This window comes from Oculina patagonica, chromosome 7 (assembly GCF_052425735.1).
Source record: "Oculina patagonica isolate OP01 chromosome 7, crgOcupat, whole genome shotgun sequence".
Lineage (NCBI taxonomy): Eukaryota > Metazoa > Cnidaria > Anthozoa > Scleractinia > Oculinidae > Oculina > Oculina patagonica.
This window is the reverse complement of record NC_135764.1, coordinates 31,826,706-31,844,383: the sequence shown is the minus strand read 5'-3', so window position 1 is coordinate 31,844,383 and position 17,678 is coordinate 31,826,706. Positions and strand designations below refer to the sequence as shown.

Below are 17,678 nucleotides of genomic sequence, written 5' to 3'. Positions count from 1 at the left end.
ACCTTCATTTTATTACCAAAACCATAACAAAACAAAATTTTCTGTGCAATTGTAAAATGTCCCTTCACAGTTTAAGAGGTTATTATTATATTTCACTGAACTTGATGGTCACCTTCTCATACGCTCTTAAATTTGGCTAAAATCCGTGACACAGGTCCCATTTAAGTTTATTTTATTAAGATTTTACCAAATACTCGTCTATTTGAGATATTACTGTTTACACAAGAAATTACTTCTATGGAATCTTGTGAAAAGTGACAAAAAAATTTGGATCTATTCATGTTTGTAGTACGGTTCTTTTTTCTTAGAATTTAAGTGGCTTCCTAAATATTTTTAACTTTATAGTAAGCCCTTAGCTAGATTTTAATGTAAATAGTGTCCCCAATTAGTTTTTTAAAGCTAACTGGACCTTGACACTATAATAAAGTATTTCATTCATTCATTCATTCATTCATTCATAGGCTTCATTGCAACCAAATCCATGTGACTCCAGGGAATTATAATTTAAAGTAATAAGCAAACCAGACTTACTTTGAAAACTGAATTTATTTGAATTTGATGGTCATTTCCCATGCCTAAATTTGGCTAAAATCCGTGACACAGTCCCTTTAAGTCATACGCATGCTCAATGCAAATTCTTATATCAGTTTTGTACCCAGGCGCCCTCATTTGATAGATATTGAGTGTATCGTTCTCGTGTGGTCAAGCATATAAACCTTATGTAATATACCGGACTCATAGGGGTGAAAAATTTGTATGCATTTACAGACATAAACGTATCCATGTGGACAGAGAAATTCCTGTTTCGAAAGATCAACTTCTTGTCTAGTCGGTCGTCACCAAAATAACCTACGGCCTAAATTGAGTAAATGTAACTTGCAATAGACGCGACAAAAAATTTGGTGGCTTGCTAAACAAAAATAATTCATATCACCTCCTTACATGGGCGACATATTAATTTTTAAGAAACATGATTGTCTACTTTTACTCAGTTGGCTAATTTAGGCTAAACGCACAACAAGAATAATTCTGCGCGAAACCTCCGCTTTTGGAAGAAAAGAATCGCAGGCAGTTTCAGAAACGTTTCTCGAATTGTCATTGATGTCCCGAATCCGTAGCAGGGAACTGGAAACTAGAGAGCTTTATAAATAAAGTCAAGAAACACGGTAATCTTTGGTAAAAGCTCGCTGAAGTTTCTCCAATAACCATAAACTTAAAATATCGCCAGTTAAGTCTCCTATATAAAATTGCCGCGAGAATTTCACACCCTCTCAGAAAATTTGGTCGAAACTTTCGAGTGCCCATGAGGCTTTCCAGATGCCCAACTGATCATATGGTATCAATAAAAACGAAACCTAGAAAATTCTCCCTGTCTTTTTGCTAAGTTAGCTTATGAACAAATATTTACAAACAAATGAAATTTTGTTGATGCCATTTTAAATAAAGCGTAGCACTTCATGTAAACATAGCAGTAAACATCATTAGCGATATCTTACAGTCTCCTGTTCGGAAAACTTGGAGTTTTTGTTTCTGGGTATGTCTGTTTCACTGACTAAAAAATCGTCATTATCATCTTTACTTGTCTTATTAAAAATCACCTTAAATATTAGTTAAAAAATTAGTTTTAAGTGCCAAAACGCACCGAGTTTTATGGCGTGCTGCTTTTTTGGCCTGTCGATAGGAACCATAGTCAAGTCACGGTTGATTTCCCGAGTAATATCAACAAGCCGGTTGCTAAATTAGCTCTACTGTAAACATTGTTTGAAAATGTCGTATCATGGTCCTTTTTTCCTTTGAGCAATAAATCTGCACCTCTATAAAATTTCTTCTTTGTGACTAGATAGTCAAAGAAGCAAAAGGTATGAATATATGATACCTTTCACGGATACCGCCTCGGCGCCTCTTAAAAACTGCCTAAACAAATGAAAGCAGGTTGTTGTATTCTGCCAGGGTTCACACTGAGGATAAAAAAGCTTCACATTTTTGTGATACGTTTTTATTTAAATTTAAAGTGTAGGCCACAGATTTCTTTTTTTGCTTTTACTCTGATAATTTTATGGGTCAATAAATGAGATTTCTCACCAAGGTAGCTAAACTCGAAAAATACGACATTTATTTACTCGATATATTTATGTAAAGCACGAGGATTTCAGGGAGTGGAGGAGGCAGGTGAGGGTATTCAACAAACCAGTAAAACAAGGAACGCCTACATATATACTTATCAGATACGCGTCGCGCGATCGATGCGTCTTGATCTTACGATCAACTGAACACGAAATTCATGGCTTAAGGGCTGGCAGTTTTGAGGGCTAAAAAATTCTTTAAAAAAATCTTGGCTGCCCCGAGGCTTTACTGTAAGCGACTTCACTAGTTAACTGGTCACACTTGACCTGACACATGCGCGCCGACACGACTTGGCATTTTATATTTTGACAAGATAACTATTGTTTGGAAAACAAAGTGGACTTGGTTGCATTCTTGTGGCACGTGACACGGTATTTCATAATTTTAAAACTAAATTACGAAAGATAATTCAATTTAGAAAATTGAAAGATTTGGGAGGGTTGGTTATTTTACAGAACTATAAGTAAAAGAATCTACTCGACACCAAATAATCCACAAGTATCAGTAAATTCAATAAAGTGCTCGGGTCATTGCACGTGGTGTCACCAATAAGATTCGTCAGGGCAAAAATCCGACCCGTTTCATCATTATTAAATAATTAAAGGCTTTTCCATATAGTTACTCGCTGCCCCCCAGAAATCAGTTCAATTCAGTTTTGCAGGTGACGGTGAAAGAGCAAGGAGTTTTTAAGAAGGTAAGAGATTTCTTTGAAATGTATATTCCTTTATCAAGGTAAAGTCAACTTGCGTCCCGCCGAGTTGGAAATTGACCTTTAATAGCCATCTTTGCACACTAGCTACCATATTTTTGTTTTCATAATCTTTGAACCAGACTTCGTTTGATAACAATATGGAAAATATAAGGAAACAATATCCATGAATTTAATTTTTCTCATCCACACTGAATCTAAATTTATGATAAAATGTAGAAAAACAGCGTAACAAGGATAATTTTACTAACAATCTATCCCCTTTTTCCTTTGCTCTAGAATCAATAATGAAGGGATTTACACTGTTAATTGCTTGCCTTTTGGCCGTGATGATGGTAGCGTTTACTGAAGGAAAATCTATTACCGCCAAGAAGCAGGAAAAGGCTGTCGCCAACGAACACGAATCGGAAGATTCTGATGAATCCGAAGAAGAGAATGTAGAAGACTCGTCCGCTTCAGGCAGCGGATCCGGCGGAGGTGCGTACTAGCCGCGTAAAATGTTACAGTCAAGGTTTTTTTGCACTACCTGGTAACAAGATCTGTGATTTTTTAAAGCGTCTTTAATTCAGTCGGTCTGAAACATAGGCGAATTAAGCGACAATAGCTCTGAGAATCGAGATAAAAGAGAAAATAAAGTGAAGTTAGCAGTGAAAATAATGATGAACTCGGAATTTAGGTCATGCTTGTAACAGCGTGTATCACCGATACAACCTGCACGCTAAGAAAAATAAAACAAAAAAGAAACAGGTTTATATCGGTTAATAAGCATCAGAAATGCTGTTACGTTCGAACATTTTTCTGAAAATTTCGCTTTTTAAATTTATGGATTTCTTGGACCTTTATCGAAAAAAGTATGACTCATCAAAAGTTGTAAACAGTTGACGAAATTAACTGCAGTGAAAACAAAGGATTGCCGGTGAAGCTATTGTTCAAGTATAATTCACACCGTGGAAAGATAAGATAAAACTGTAAATAAATAAAATCGTTTTACACGGACAAAGGCGAAGTTTCAATTTTGAATTTCCATATTCGAAATTTAACTTTGTGTTTGCATATGTTTCTTTTACGGTTAGTTTCGAGAATTTGGTGGTTTCGATGTGTCGACAAGTTAACGATTCTTTATTCTTTTCGAGACATGTTTCGTTGATAATGTAGTCCTTATGTTGTAAGCTGAGACTGTGGAAGGCGTGGTCACGGCCTAATGGTTGGTGCACTCCACTCTCGATTGATCAGTTTGGGTTCGAGCCCTGGCCGGGGTCACTGTGTTGTGTTCTTGGGCTAGACACTTTACTCTCTCAGTGCCTCTCTCCACCCAGGTGTATAAATGAGTGCCGGCGAACTGTTTGCGCAGCCGACAGAATGTTTAGGGCTAAATTGCGATGGACGAGCATCTCATCCAGGGGGAACAGCAATATTTCTGTATTCACGAGAAATAATGCCCGGTTCAGACGCCGATCTTTTAATGAGCCGAACCTAATTCCTTGAATTAAGTACATGAAAAGATCGGCGTCTGAATCAAATTAGAACAGCTATTTAAATTTGGAACGGCTCACCCGTCCTTCCCGCCTGGCTTGGCCGAGAATTTCGCCTGTGGAACGCCTTTGGAACGGCTTTGATTCAGACGCCGTACTTTTCATGTGTCGATCCTAATTCATAAATTATTATAATGTATTTTGCCAGCAGTTTATCTCAATTATTGGAACTGTATTAGGAACGGCCTCGGAACGGCCAAAAAGTACGGCGTCTGAATCAAGAGGCGTACTTTTGTCAATTTGGGTCGGTCCAAATTCGAAATGAGTTCGGCTCATGAAAAGTACGGCGTCTGGACCGGGCCTAAGATATTACAAAAACAACTTGTACTTTGTTTTATAACCCGGTGCAGTATCACTCACTCATCAAAAATAAATCGGGGTAAAACAACGAAAACAATCAGCACCTTGATTTCAACGGGAGTAATAGTTTTTTTACTCGTATCTTTTTTAATATTTACGTGTAAATATTCGCAGGAGGATAGAAACATTCATTTGACTCAGGCTCAGGTTGTTCATAGGATGGTTGACGCTATCCATCGGAATAGATTGGAGCGGTTTTCACTTGAGTGTCGAAAGTAAATTGCGTTTGCTTTGGTTTTGCATTACTACGCTTAGTGATTGGCTTAAAAATCTCGCGCCACTTTTTTAGCCAATCAGGAGTAAAACTAAAACCAATCGTGACTAGCTCGCGCACGTTTTCCCGCGCTTCGTGCCAGCTTCATGTTTTTGCTTCGAGTTTTGATTGGTTCACTGGATTGTCTGTGTCCTTTGTGACTGGCCAGAGTAATTACTTTGGTTTTGGTTTTACGACACTCAATTGAAAACTGCTCTAAACAAAACAAATCCCGCTGCCCACTTGCATATCGATTTATCCGGTGAGAGCATTTTCCATCGTGTTGACAACAGAACCAATGTATAGTAACTTCTTTCAAACCTCAAACTTGCATGTAATAAAGGAAATTGTCGAAACTATTTTACTCAGACAGGACCCACCACTGTGCAAAAAAGCAGGTGGTCTCTTCGGGTACCCCCCCCCCCCCTCCCACTTTAAAAGATGGTGTCTCTATCAGGAGTAGAAACTTCAAACCTCCTTGTGCCATTTCTCCAGTAATACAAGCTTCATGCACACCTAATATGAAAGTCTCAACTCAAATTTGAGGCCTATAAATTTTGTCCATTTGGGTAATCAGACAGGTGGTTTCTTGCAGAGACTTCCTACCCCTCCACTTGGTGGGTCCTCGTCGAGTACACTTGTTATGACCACTTCCCTAAAATAAATGAGTTCTTTACTTTAAACTAATTGTGCAGTTTTTGCTTCTGAATTTGTTTTCTAGGGAAAGGAAAGGACTGTTATGGAGGAGGTTGTGGTGGCTACCCTCAGTACCCCGGACAACAACCATATCCCCAACAACAGCCCTACCCACAACAACAGCCATACCCCCAACAACAACCATACCCCCAACAACAACCATACCCCCAACAACAGCCATACCCCCAACAACAACCATACCCCCAACAACAACCATACCCGGGAACCTCACCTTGCGGAAGTCCTGGTTGCATGAAATTTAAGAAAGGCAAAAAAGGAGAAGAGAAAGGAAAGAAAATCAGCGACGAAAAGAAGCACAAGAAGCATCATTAACTTGAATTAGAATTAACGTTACGTTGTATTAATGAAGTATTTTCTCTAGAACGTTTTCCAATATCGCACAAAAACAAATTCAGTCATAGTTCACAACAGTAAATACATAATGTGAAACTCGTGAAGAATTTCGCGCTTACGAAGATTTTCCTAACGAGCAGCTTCAGTTAGTGAACTCAGCTAGTTTGAACAAATAAAATATTCATGGAATAACAACGTCGGAGTAGTTTTTATGTAAAATGATCCGAACGTATGTGCTGTAAGAGTAATTAGTGGCCGTTTTTATGCTAGAGACGTTAAAGCCGTCTGAGACGTTGAAGCTGTCTCGAGACGACTTTAACGTCTGGTATAAAAACGGTAAATAAGATAGACGCCTTTAACGTCTGATGGCTTTAACGTCTCTTCGTAAGATCGTCTGAACGACGCTCTTAACCGACAGCTTTAACGTCTCGGACGCTAAAGGCGTCTAGTATAAAAACGAGACGCCGTTAACTAGTATAAAAACGGTAAATAAGACAGACGCCTTTAACTTCTGATGGCTTTACGTCTTCGTGTCCAGTGTCCTCCGAATCTAGAACCCAGTCTTTTTTTATATTTTTTAATTACTTTTTTTCTGAAAAGCCGTCTACTAAATGCGTCCTTTTTTTTTATATCAGGCGTCTTTAACGTCTTAGACGTTAAAGACTTCTGGACGACTTTATTGTCTCTAGTATAAAAACGACCAGAAAACAAGGTGTCTCACCCATAATTTAAAATAATTTGTCCCTCAAAACCGCATTCCAGTCCCCATAGCCCTTTCGTTTCTCTTAGCCGGCTGGGCCTTGGCACGAGAAAACGAAGGGCTCTTGAAAACGAAGTCGTTCCTAGTCGACTTTTTGTTCTCGTCTTTTACTGGCCGGAAATTAAGGGAAAGTCATGGGAGACTGGGGAAAACTCGGGGACATGCTCGCGTTTCCTTCGTTAATATTCAAAAGGTCTGAAAGGACAACAAGGAACGAATGAGGACAAAGTTAGGCATTCTTGCGTCTGTTGACGCTTTAATGTCAATCGGCAAACGACCGTTTTACGGCATGGGTGAATCATTTTGTATCGTTTGTGAACTACAACCCATAATGACCTTTTTCTTTGACATGACCGCTTGAAGATTAAGGCCAACGAGACCGCAATAAAAATAATTACCCAGATATGCATTTGTCACTGAGTTGTCATGTTATGCCACCCATTATAATCAAACCCATTCAGACCCTCCTTTGGCGGTCAACATGCAGCAGGCGCGTAGGAGGGGGGTTCGAGGGGTTCGAACGAACCCCCTTTGGAGGTCAATAATGGAGGACTGAAAACACAAATTGTTGATTTTCTGCTTTTAGCAAATAGTGGGGGAATGGAAAACAAACTTTGAGTGTTGCAGCTTTTAAATTACCTTGCAAGGAAACGGAGAATGGATACAAGTGATCCCATCGTTGAAAAAGATTTCCTTAACAGGAGTTCGGCATTTGATAAATGGAGTCTCCATAGACGAAAGGCGGGGAATACAATTTCGGGAGACCCAGGTGATACGTGTATTTAGCGCATATTAACGCTTTGACGCTGCTTTTAGTACATTGACGGTGGAGCCGGGGGGTGGGGGGCTTAAGCTTTTACCCTGAGATGCCTTTGCAGCACGCGTCAAGCTTTCGTAAAACGTTTAATGTACTAAGCCGGTATGTATGTGTGAATGTATCAAGTTAACAAAACGCCGGAAATATTGTTGTTACGTGTATGACTAAAAATACCTGTTATTTTACACTCCATCAAGTTTGAAATATTGACGTGCACAATGCTGAAAATAGCATTTCCGGGCCTCTAGATTTCAAAATATTCTGGGGGGGACATGCCCCCAGACCCCCCTAGAGGCTCGCGCCTTCGGCGCTCGTATTTAATTCCCCCCCCCCACTTAATAAATATTCCTGTCAATACGAACACCCTTCCAAAAACCTTAGCTACGCGCCTGTGCAGTACATAACAGTAACAATCCGGTCGTACGGAAAAAGATGGCGGCTGCACATTTTATCACAATAAAATACCTTGCGAACCTAAGGGACCGTTCATTTTTTATGGAGTAGGGGGGCTGGTGGGATTTGAGGGGGGGCCATGCGAAAAAATATGGCTTAAAAGGGGGGGTCAGCCAAAAAAATATGGTCTGTAAGGGGGGGTCACTGAAAATAATTCTTATTTTTAGTGTTGTAACGAGGGCTTCTATAATAGTTTAACACCTTGCCAGAATGCCCAAAATAACATTCCTGAGGTTCTTAAAATTCAAATTTTTCCCGGGGGAGCATGCCCCCGGACCCCCCTACTTTGTTATATGTACAAAGCGGCATTAACTCAACCCAATAGCTCATTGGTTACAAATGCAGTCAACCCATACTAACAAACGCCATCACGCAAAAAAAAAATAAAAGCCAATGTCAGCTATTTGGAGGAAATAACTTGTCTATTATTATGACTGAACAACTGATACACTCTTTAGCTTGATAATAAATTTACTTGATTGTCACGTATTTTTTTGTAAGGGGGGGGGGGTCATCGAAAAAAATTGGACCTCGAGGGGGGACCAGGCTAAAATTTCCGATGAAGAAGGGGGGGCCATCATATATAGCAGCGACTATCGATCAAATCCCACCAGCCCCCCCCCCCCCACCCATTAAAAAATGAACAGTCCCTAACACATCCAGGCAATAGGCACCTAGGAAACCTTATTTTAAATTACAAATTCGTTCCTGTACTAACACCATTGTTGCTAGTTTTGAAGTTTTAAGTGCTTTTCTGTGCGTTTTATGAGCGTTTTTAGGATTTCAGTGCGCTAACAATTGTATGGATAAATGACCAGTCGCCAGCTTTTTCGTTATGCTGAATTACTTTCATTCGTCATTTTTCGGTAAAATTTCTCATCCATGGACCTTTAATAAATTTGCCAATTATGTCTCAAGCAGCGTTGAGACCTCCTTTGACAGTTGATGGTAAAAATTTCCTTCATCTCCCATTTTGACAGTTTAATTTTCATTCATTATACCTTTGACGATTTAATAAGTCGAAGACTCAGTTTACCATTGGTATCGGGGCACGTCTTTTACGTTTCAAGTGTCCTTTGTGTTCGTTTTAAAGCCTTATTTTCAAACGCTGAGAAAAGTTTATCTTTTCGGATACGCTAGCTGAACTTTCAAACTTCAGAAAAAATTTTAGGTAACAGAATATTATTACCCGAATTTACGAGCCTCTGTTGCCTTCTCGAAAATCGTAACTGGCCGACATCTTTTCTCTCCCGAAAACAGCACTCTACCCCCCCCCCCCCCGGCAATACTTTACCCATGTCACGTAAGTTTGAGCAGTAGAACTCTCCAGTGTTTCATCACACTTTAATCGTGGGTCTTCCGAGCAGAATTTCACCGAATTCCGAACGATTATTCACCGAGACCAAAGCCGAAACGGTCTGTTGACGGTTAAAATGACCTTCATTTGAAGGTTGACAGTAACAGTTAATCCGCTTTTTTAAAGCCACAATCTTATGGACAGAGGAATATCTAAAAACGTCACATACTTCGTAATTTCTCGACAACCTTTTCTTATCGACTCGCACAAGCAATTTTTACTACTTGATTATTCCGCTCCTTCAGTTGTTCAAAAACTTGCATGACTTGATGTATTTCGTCGTACACACAAGTAAATAAAAATTGTCATATGCGAAAAGGAAGGAAACTGTCAAGGAGCGGTCACTTGAAAACTTCTCAAGGAAAACATGTTCGTGTGCATAACTAAAGAGTATTATATTCACGGAAATTTCAATTTGTCATATGTTATGAACAACATGAAAACGTCCTGTCCAGGACCAACTCCTTCAATTTTTTCAAATTAAAGTTGTACCCGACAGATAACGGCTTTGCCGAGGAAAGCATCTGCTGAGGCATATTTAAAATTTTCTCTTCGCGCTTTTAGCGTTTATTTTCAGACATGAACGTCTTCGTGGGTAAATAAACAATAGAGAGATTAAGCATGACGTTATACGGCAAACGGCAAACGCGAGCTAGCGCTTGCCTTTCATTTTGTTACCTTTTTATGGAATTCTAAAATTAATCCCTTATAATAAAAAAGGGGAAAAAATCCCACATTCACGACAAACACAAAACTACTCATTTTCGCGTACGAACGCCAAACGGCAGACGGCAGAAGTTGAATTTTTGCCGTTTGCAGGAGGGTTAACGTCATGCTTAACCTCTCTTATGTTTTTTTTACGTAAAGAAGACGTTTAAAGAAGTTTAAAAACTTCCTTTGAGGAAGTTCAACTTTCCGTTCTTTATTTTCAACTCTCTTCTTAGTGTTTGGAAATGTGGTGAAAAACTGTCTCTCGTGTTTGATATACATCATTAAAACCTGCATAAAAGGCCTGGCTAAACTCGGAAACTGTTGTCGGAAACATATTTGTTGCGGACCGAGGCGAATGTTTTCCAGTTTAGCCGCACGGGAAACATATGTAGCGCAAACAAATTTTGCTCCATGGAAACAAGAAAATGTTTTTGCCTCAGGTCAAAAACACGGTTTTGCTTCCAGACACAAATTTTGCTTCCGAAACATATGTTTCCCAGTTTATCCACCATGGAAACAATGTTGACTTGTTAATCGGGCGTGGCCGATTTAAGGTTTACCCTTTGGTCGTCCTAGAGCGTAGTCTCCTGGCGCGGCCAAAAAGACGGGGATAGCTCGGGGTTGCTACAAAACCGCTACGGGTGACGCATACCGCAATGGTTTTCATTTTAGTTTTGACAGGAAATCGTTGCAGGCACACTTGGTCGACTTTTGGGTTAATGTGTAATCAGGTTGTGTTTTTTTGCTTCGGCGGAAGGACAGAGAAAAAAGCTTACGGTGCAAAGTACAGTATGGGGCCCAGTTCTCGGCCACTTTTGACGTAAACTTGTATTTCTTACTTCAGAAGAACCGCAGGAACTTGAAATTTCTCCCAGAGCTAGCTACATTATTCAGCTTTTTGGTGTAAAGCTATCGACCGGTCAAAAATTAATTTGCGCGAGCAATAATAAAAATAAAAGCTCCATTTGTGGGCCCAGTTCTCGGCCACCTTGGCCCAGTTCTCGGCCACTTTTGACGTAAACTTGTATTTCTTACCTCAGAAGAACCGCAGGAACTTGAAATTTCTCCCAGAGCTAGCTACATTATTCAGCTTTTTGGTGTAAAGCTATCGACCGGTCAAAAATTAATTTGCCCGAGCAATAATAAAAATAAAAGCTCCATTTGTGGGCGCAGTTCTCGGCCACCTTGGTCCAGTTCTCGGCCACTAAAAAGCTTGTGCGTAATTATCTGTAAAAAAAAATGCTCAATTAATTTTCATAGTCATAAAATCACTCTGTAAACCTATTTATGTTATATCGATCCCAAATTATTTTTATGAGGCTTTGTTTTACTTTAGAAAAGAAGGATTTTAACGCGCCTAGTTGCCTATGTGCAGGTTCTGGCAAAACCGCATTGTGTGACCCGTGCATTTAGACGGTTTATTTTGCAGTGAAAAGGTCTTAAAAGATTTAGGTGTTGTAGAAATAATAGACAAGACAAGAGTCAGTTTAAAACTTAGAGATAAGATTGAACTTTATTTTTAAAACATTTATTTCTTTCATTCTGGCAGCAGCAGATGAAATTATATTAAAAACCAAGCGCTAAGCTGTGATAGCGAGCAGGGTGGCCGAGAACTGGCAAATACGCAAACGTCGCAAGAAAAAATTTCGAAGTAAATTAAGACCAAAAAATACAACGGTTCAACGAAAAGTTAACTAAAGCAGAAAGATGAATTATTCTACGTTTCACATGCCAAAAATTAGCTGGTATGGTGGGGGCTTTTGGATAAAATACGAATTTAACTACATCCATGGGCAAAGTACAGTATGGGGCCCAGTTCTCGGCCACTTTTGACGTAAACTTGTATTTCTTACCTCAGAAGAACCGCAGGAACTTGAAATTTCTCCTAGAGCTAGCTACATTATTCAGCTTTTTGGTGTAAAGCTATCGACCGGTCAAAAATTAATTTGCCCGAGCAATAATAAAAATAAACGCTCCATTTGTGGGCGCATTTCTCGGCCACCTTGGCCCAGTTCTCGGCCTCTAAAAAGCTTGTGCGTAATTATCTGTAAAAAAAATGCTCAATTAATTTTCATAGTCATAAAATCACTCTGTAAACCTATTTATGTTATATCGATCCCAAATTATTTTTATGAGGCTTTGTTTTACTTTAGAAAAGAAGGATTTCAACGCGCCTAGTTGCTTATGTGCAGGTTCTGGCAAAACCGCATTGTGTGACCCGTGCATTTAGATGGTTTATTTTGCAGTGAAAAGGTCTTGAAAGATTTAAGTGTTGTAGAAATAATAGACAAGACAAGAGTCAGCTTAAAACTTAGAGATAAGATTGAACTTTATTTTTAAAACATTTATTTCGTTCATTCTGGCAGCAGCAGATGAAATTATATTAAAAACCAAGCGCTAAGCTGTGATAGCGAGCAGGGTGGCCGAGAACTGGCAAATACGCAAACGTCGCAAGAAAAAATTTCGAAGTAAATTAAGACCAAAAAATACAACGGTTCAACGAAAAGTTAACTAAAGCAGAAAGCTGAATTATTCTACGTTTCACATGCCAAAAATTAGCTGGTTTGGTGGGGGCTTTTGGATAAAATACGAATTTAACTACATCCATGAATTTTAAGGAGCCGTAAACAAACAAATTTTTCGGGAATGCAAATTCACCTACCTCCGCGTAAACTCGACGTGTGAGCTTTCTATATCGAATTGAACGATCAAACTCAAGATACTTAAAGCACATGAATCAGTCTATCGTTTGAAGGAATTACCTTTTTCTTTTAATTCAACTGGAGTGTGAAAAAACGCGTTAAACACAAAGTGGCCGAGAACTGGATCCGGCCGAGAACTGGGTCCCATACTGTACTGATATTCACCATTGTGAAATTGCACTTACTTTGACAAGTTAAAGTTATTTTTGTAAATGAAAAAGGTAACGTCATTGATGTCACGCAGTGTTTTTTTTTAGCAAACTAGATGGTTTGCTGGTTTCTGACTATGAATGGGGGTGTGATCTTGCGGTATATTTTTTGAGCCTGATTCCGCCGTAAAACTTTTTTTTTTATTTAGGAAGAACTGTGTCGATTTTCATTTCTGAACAATTGGTCGTCAAGTTGTTTGTCACAAAGAGTAGAATGTTTGTACAGCATGTTTTGGAATTATTTTAGATTTGGTTAGTAAGACGCTTCTGAAGACCTGAGCAAAACATTGGGAATGTACAGTATTAATAGGAACTTGAATGGAATTTTTCACAAGTTGGATAAAGGTATCAACTGAAAAAAATGGACTTCAAAATGAGAACTTGGATTTTGTTGTAATTAAATTTTATCGCGGATTGGATGCATAATATCACGGCTTTGAAAGTCTTCAAATAATTAGAAAGGTTCCTTTCTTCCTTTTGATCTTATTGTTATTTTCATGTATTGATTATTCGAAACTGGTTTTCGTTGATACGAAAAAAAAACGGGTTTTCACTGAATTGCTTGAAGTATTTTTAGACGTGATATATTGGCTTAATCAAATTACATTGTGCACGAAATATTTGTTATTCTTTTGTCTTGAAACTTTGAGGAAATTGAAATTTTTGTTTGACAGTAGTGTACGAAAGGCATTTTATAGAACTGAATAAAAAATAAGAAACATTGATAAAGGTTATTTCAAAGATTTATTTTGCCTGATTTTGAAGGGTTTCAGGAGTTTTAAAGAGTGCTGGTAAACGGCTGTATGTTGTTTGTGATTACGGATCTTATTTTTTAACGCTCTAATTTTTGAAAGGTTAAAACAGGTTAAAACCGGGCGGTTTCATGAGTTTTTTGGGTAGAAAGGTACGGTGGTGGTCAAAAAAAATGTTTAGAAAGGAATGACTGTAGTAGCACGTAAGTCGGAGGTTTGCGTGAGTCACGGGGCATAGTATGCGTGAGCTGGATTTCCGGCGTCATAACGGCATGTTTTGTTTACTGAAAGATACACTCGACCTTTATTAGTTAGCTTAGTCGGCTTGGGAAACTATTTTAACAAGAACATTGAGAAGCTTGAGAAGCTTAAAATCGGGCGCTTTGCCTTGAAAGGCAGGGTTCAGTACAGCAGAAACCACGAAGCAGTTACTTAAGTAGCACTCAGTCCGACTGTGTTTGTGTAAGTCACAGGGCTTGCATGAGCTGTATTAGTGTGCATAATATAATATCCAGAACGTTGTCGAGATTGCATTATTACTTAATGACATGATGGTTTCAATTTATAAATGTATCTCACACAATACAAATAAACGATTGAAGTAGACGACTAGACAATGTAAAGTTTGACTTAGCAAAGTGCAGTGTATTGGTAATACTGTAAGGTGCGGTTTCACCTGACGGTCGTGTGCTTTTCGGTATTTTCCAGGCATTGCACTTTGATGGGACAGTACTACAACTGTTTACCGGGGAACTACTATTGTCAAGAAAATGATCACAACTTGTTGATGAATGATTGAACATTTGTTTCATACCATTACTGTAATAGCAATTGATGAAGGCTTTTAGTACTGAACCAAAGTATAAGGACTGGGAAATACTGAAACCCATTATCAGCCACCTTAAACGGAAATATCTTGTTGGTGTTTCAAGGAATACAAGGAAACTTCACTCATCCCATGTATCTATGTATTGCGGTATTTTGTAATTTTTTGAGTGATTTTTGGGGATGTTTGGCAGGTGATAGTTTTTTTAAAAGAATTAGTAAAATTTAGACAACTAAGAAATATTAAAAATTTAATGTGAATTTAACATTGGAATTTGAAGTTAGAAATTGGCAGACGGACACCAAACAGTCCCGTGACATCCTGGAGTGTTTTTGCATGGGGGTCAACTGTGTGATGATGTTTCCATTTTTTTCTTCAATCCCCACTGATAAAGAACTGTTGTTGGTGTTATGTTGGTGTTATCACATGTCAAGCCTTTAACAAGGTATGAAAGAACACAAGGATTTAAATTATTCTGGTGCTCAATTTTTGCGTAACTAAAATTAATGTTACTCAAATTCCTGATGGATTCTGTCTTAAACTGTTACGAGCTTAGTATTTCCAAATTATTGCATGTCAATGTAAGGCAAGACAAGACATGCCTTGATTCTTATGTAATTCTCTTAAAAACACATAAGATATTGACTATAATTTTGTCTGTGCTATGGCAATTCACAGTGGGGTGGTCTTGATGTGTCTTTAACTTGTTGACTGGACTGGACTAGTAAAACGCGGACTAGTAAAACGCGGACTTGTAAAACGCCTCTAGACACTTCGAATTCCTTGGCCACAATCATCTTACGGCTCTCTTCAATACATAATGTCTCAAAAAAACAGTAACCTCAGAAAGAAGTCAGAAGCAAATAAGGTCGAAAGACCGAATTTGAACATATAACGGCAAATGTTCTAATGTCACGAACGTAGGAGTCGTGTAGGCCCGTCACCTTTATTTACCACATACTGCCCCCAAATTAAAACAGTACCCTCAGAAAGAAGTCAGAAGCAAATAAGGTCGAAAGACCGAACTTAAACATTTAACGGCAAATATTCCAATGTCACGAACGTAGGAGTCGTGTAGGCCCGTCACCTTTATTTACGATTGACTGTTGATTTCTGGACGGGCCCCGTTCTACCTCGTGCGAGCAATACAAACGACTGCACTCAACAGACGTCAAGTAGTGGAAAGAAAGAAACATATGCACACAACTCATAGCATCAATCCCGTTGTTTTAGTAGGGGTTTGCAGAACGAACATGTGCTATACTGCAAAAACATCTCCACGCTAAAACAGACCATAGAGTGCTCAAAAAAGCTAGAAATATGCCGTCGAAGAAACACACAAGAGCTTCAAACACAAATTGTTTCGCTCGCTAAACCGTTTAGTTTCCGTTTAGTGTCCGCGTTCTACAAGTCCGTGCTTAACAAGCCCTCGTTTTACAAGTCCGCGTCTTACAAGTCCGCGTTTTACTAGTCCTCGTTTTACAAGTCCGCGTTTTACTAGTCCGCGTTTTACTAGTCCGCCTTTTACAAGTCCGCGTTTTACTAGTCCGCGTTATACTAGTCCGCGTTTTACAAGTCCGCGTTTTACTAGTCCGCGTTTTACTAGTCCAGTCCAGTCCTCGAAATACAGTATGCCAAAACTCCCCGCCCTCTAAAGATAAGTCCTTGACGGTTCTTGTCGTTTTTCGGTGCCTATTCATCTTCGGCATCTTTCTCATCCACCTCTCGTTCTGTCCTGTGTCTGTCATCACACGAAAGAAAAGCTGATTCTCAAAAAATCTGCCACAAAAGGAAATTGACAAAAACAATATGAAAACCATATATCGAAAGTTTCTTATTCTAAAATTTTATCATACGTCTTAATTCAGAGCTACAAAGAAGTTCCTCCTTTTGAGTTATTGATACTGTTCTTACAGTACCTCTTTCCACTAGCGAAATTTTACAAAATTCCTTCGCGGCGAAAAGGTAGCGCGAATCCAGAACAGACTCCAATCGAGAGTGGGTTAATTCTAGATTACTATTAATTAACTATTACAAGATTCATTTTTAAAATAGTTTCCCAAGCCGACTAAGCTAACTAAACGTCGAGTGTATCTTTCAGTAAACAAGACGCTTAAAGCTTAATGCTTAAAACCGGGCGGTTAATGTCTAACTACTTGAATAGGCAAGTACAGCAAAAACTTTTAAAATACCATTTAATTGAGTAACACGCAAGTCTGTGGATTGTTTGTCCATGCTTGGACAAATTCCTGCTTAGGCTTTCAAATTTTTATTTTTTTCTGAATACTGAATAACCTAGGTATTGAAAACGTTTTGTGTCCAATCTTGAATAAATGAACTCAAACCAGTTAAATGGCAGTACAAATGATCTCCGACCAAAACAAACAAACAATTAGAAAGATTTCGTTAAAAACTAAGAAGCGTTTTTAAACATTTTTAAAAATGTACCACACCAAAAAAATGGGAATAAGAACAAGATAAGAAAGCTTTTTAGCTTTCAAACATGCAAGCTCTTCACGTCAACTTTGGGAAGCAGTCACGCAAACGCGAGTTCTCGATTGCGTGATTCATTGCAGGTCATTTCTCCATCGCCGTTCGATTCCGACTGAAACTCAAAACCCTTGAATGAAAAACAAAAAATAAATATTTTATATTTCTCGCTAAAAAGAGCGGAGTAACCAGAAAATTACAGTATTGGCTCCTGCTCGAATAAAACGAGTCACATAAATAATAAAAAACCGAATAAAACGAGTCAAATATCAAGAATAACAGAAAAACTTCTAAACAAAATTACAAAAGAAAATAAAAAGACTGAAAAGGGCATGGATTAGATCACACGTATTAGATAACAGATGCTGTTAAAAATCCCAACTAAATGTGAAAAAAAGATTCAAGATGAGGCGAAGAAACATTGAATTGCATTAAAAATTTTGAATCCTTAAAAGCCGTGAAAATAGCATGCCGTGATAAAATTTAATTAATTATCCGCGCCAAAGGGCAAGTTTTCATTTTTGCCGTCTATTATTTCACATGATGGCTTTACCGATTTAAATTCCATTCTAG

The 17,678-nt window shown here is 38.6% G+C and overlaps 1 protein-coding gene across 1 annotated transcript; it reads left to right on the top strand.

Annotated features, from left to right (window-relative positions):
* The first annotated feature begins 2,653 nt into the window (after positions 1-2,653).
* On the top strand, positions 2,654-6,223 carry LOC144660242 (uncharacterized). The gene is made up of 3 exons (XM_078520842.1): positions 2,654-2,818; positions 3,113-3,310; positions 5,700-6,223. The coding sequence occupies exons 2-3, from the start codon at positions 3,121-3,123 to the stop codon at positions 6,005-6,007; spliced, it is 498 nt and encodes a 165-aa protein (XP_078376968.1). The 5' UTR covers positions 2,654-2,818; positions 3,113-3,120; the 3' UTR covers positions 6,008-6,223.
* Positions 6,224-17,678: the final 11,455 nt, after the last annotated feature.

Bases quoted from the DNA above. Each gene is read 5' to 3' on its own strand.
- LOC144660242 (XM_078520842.1), top strand. From the start codon at position 3,121: ATGAAGGGATTTACACTGTTAATTGCTTGCCTTTTGGCCGTGATGATG. The intron at 3,311-5,699 runs GTGCGTACTAGC...TTTGTTTTCTAG, and splicing joins AGGCAGCGGATCCGGCGGAG to GGAAAGGAAAGGACTGTTAT.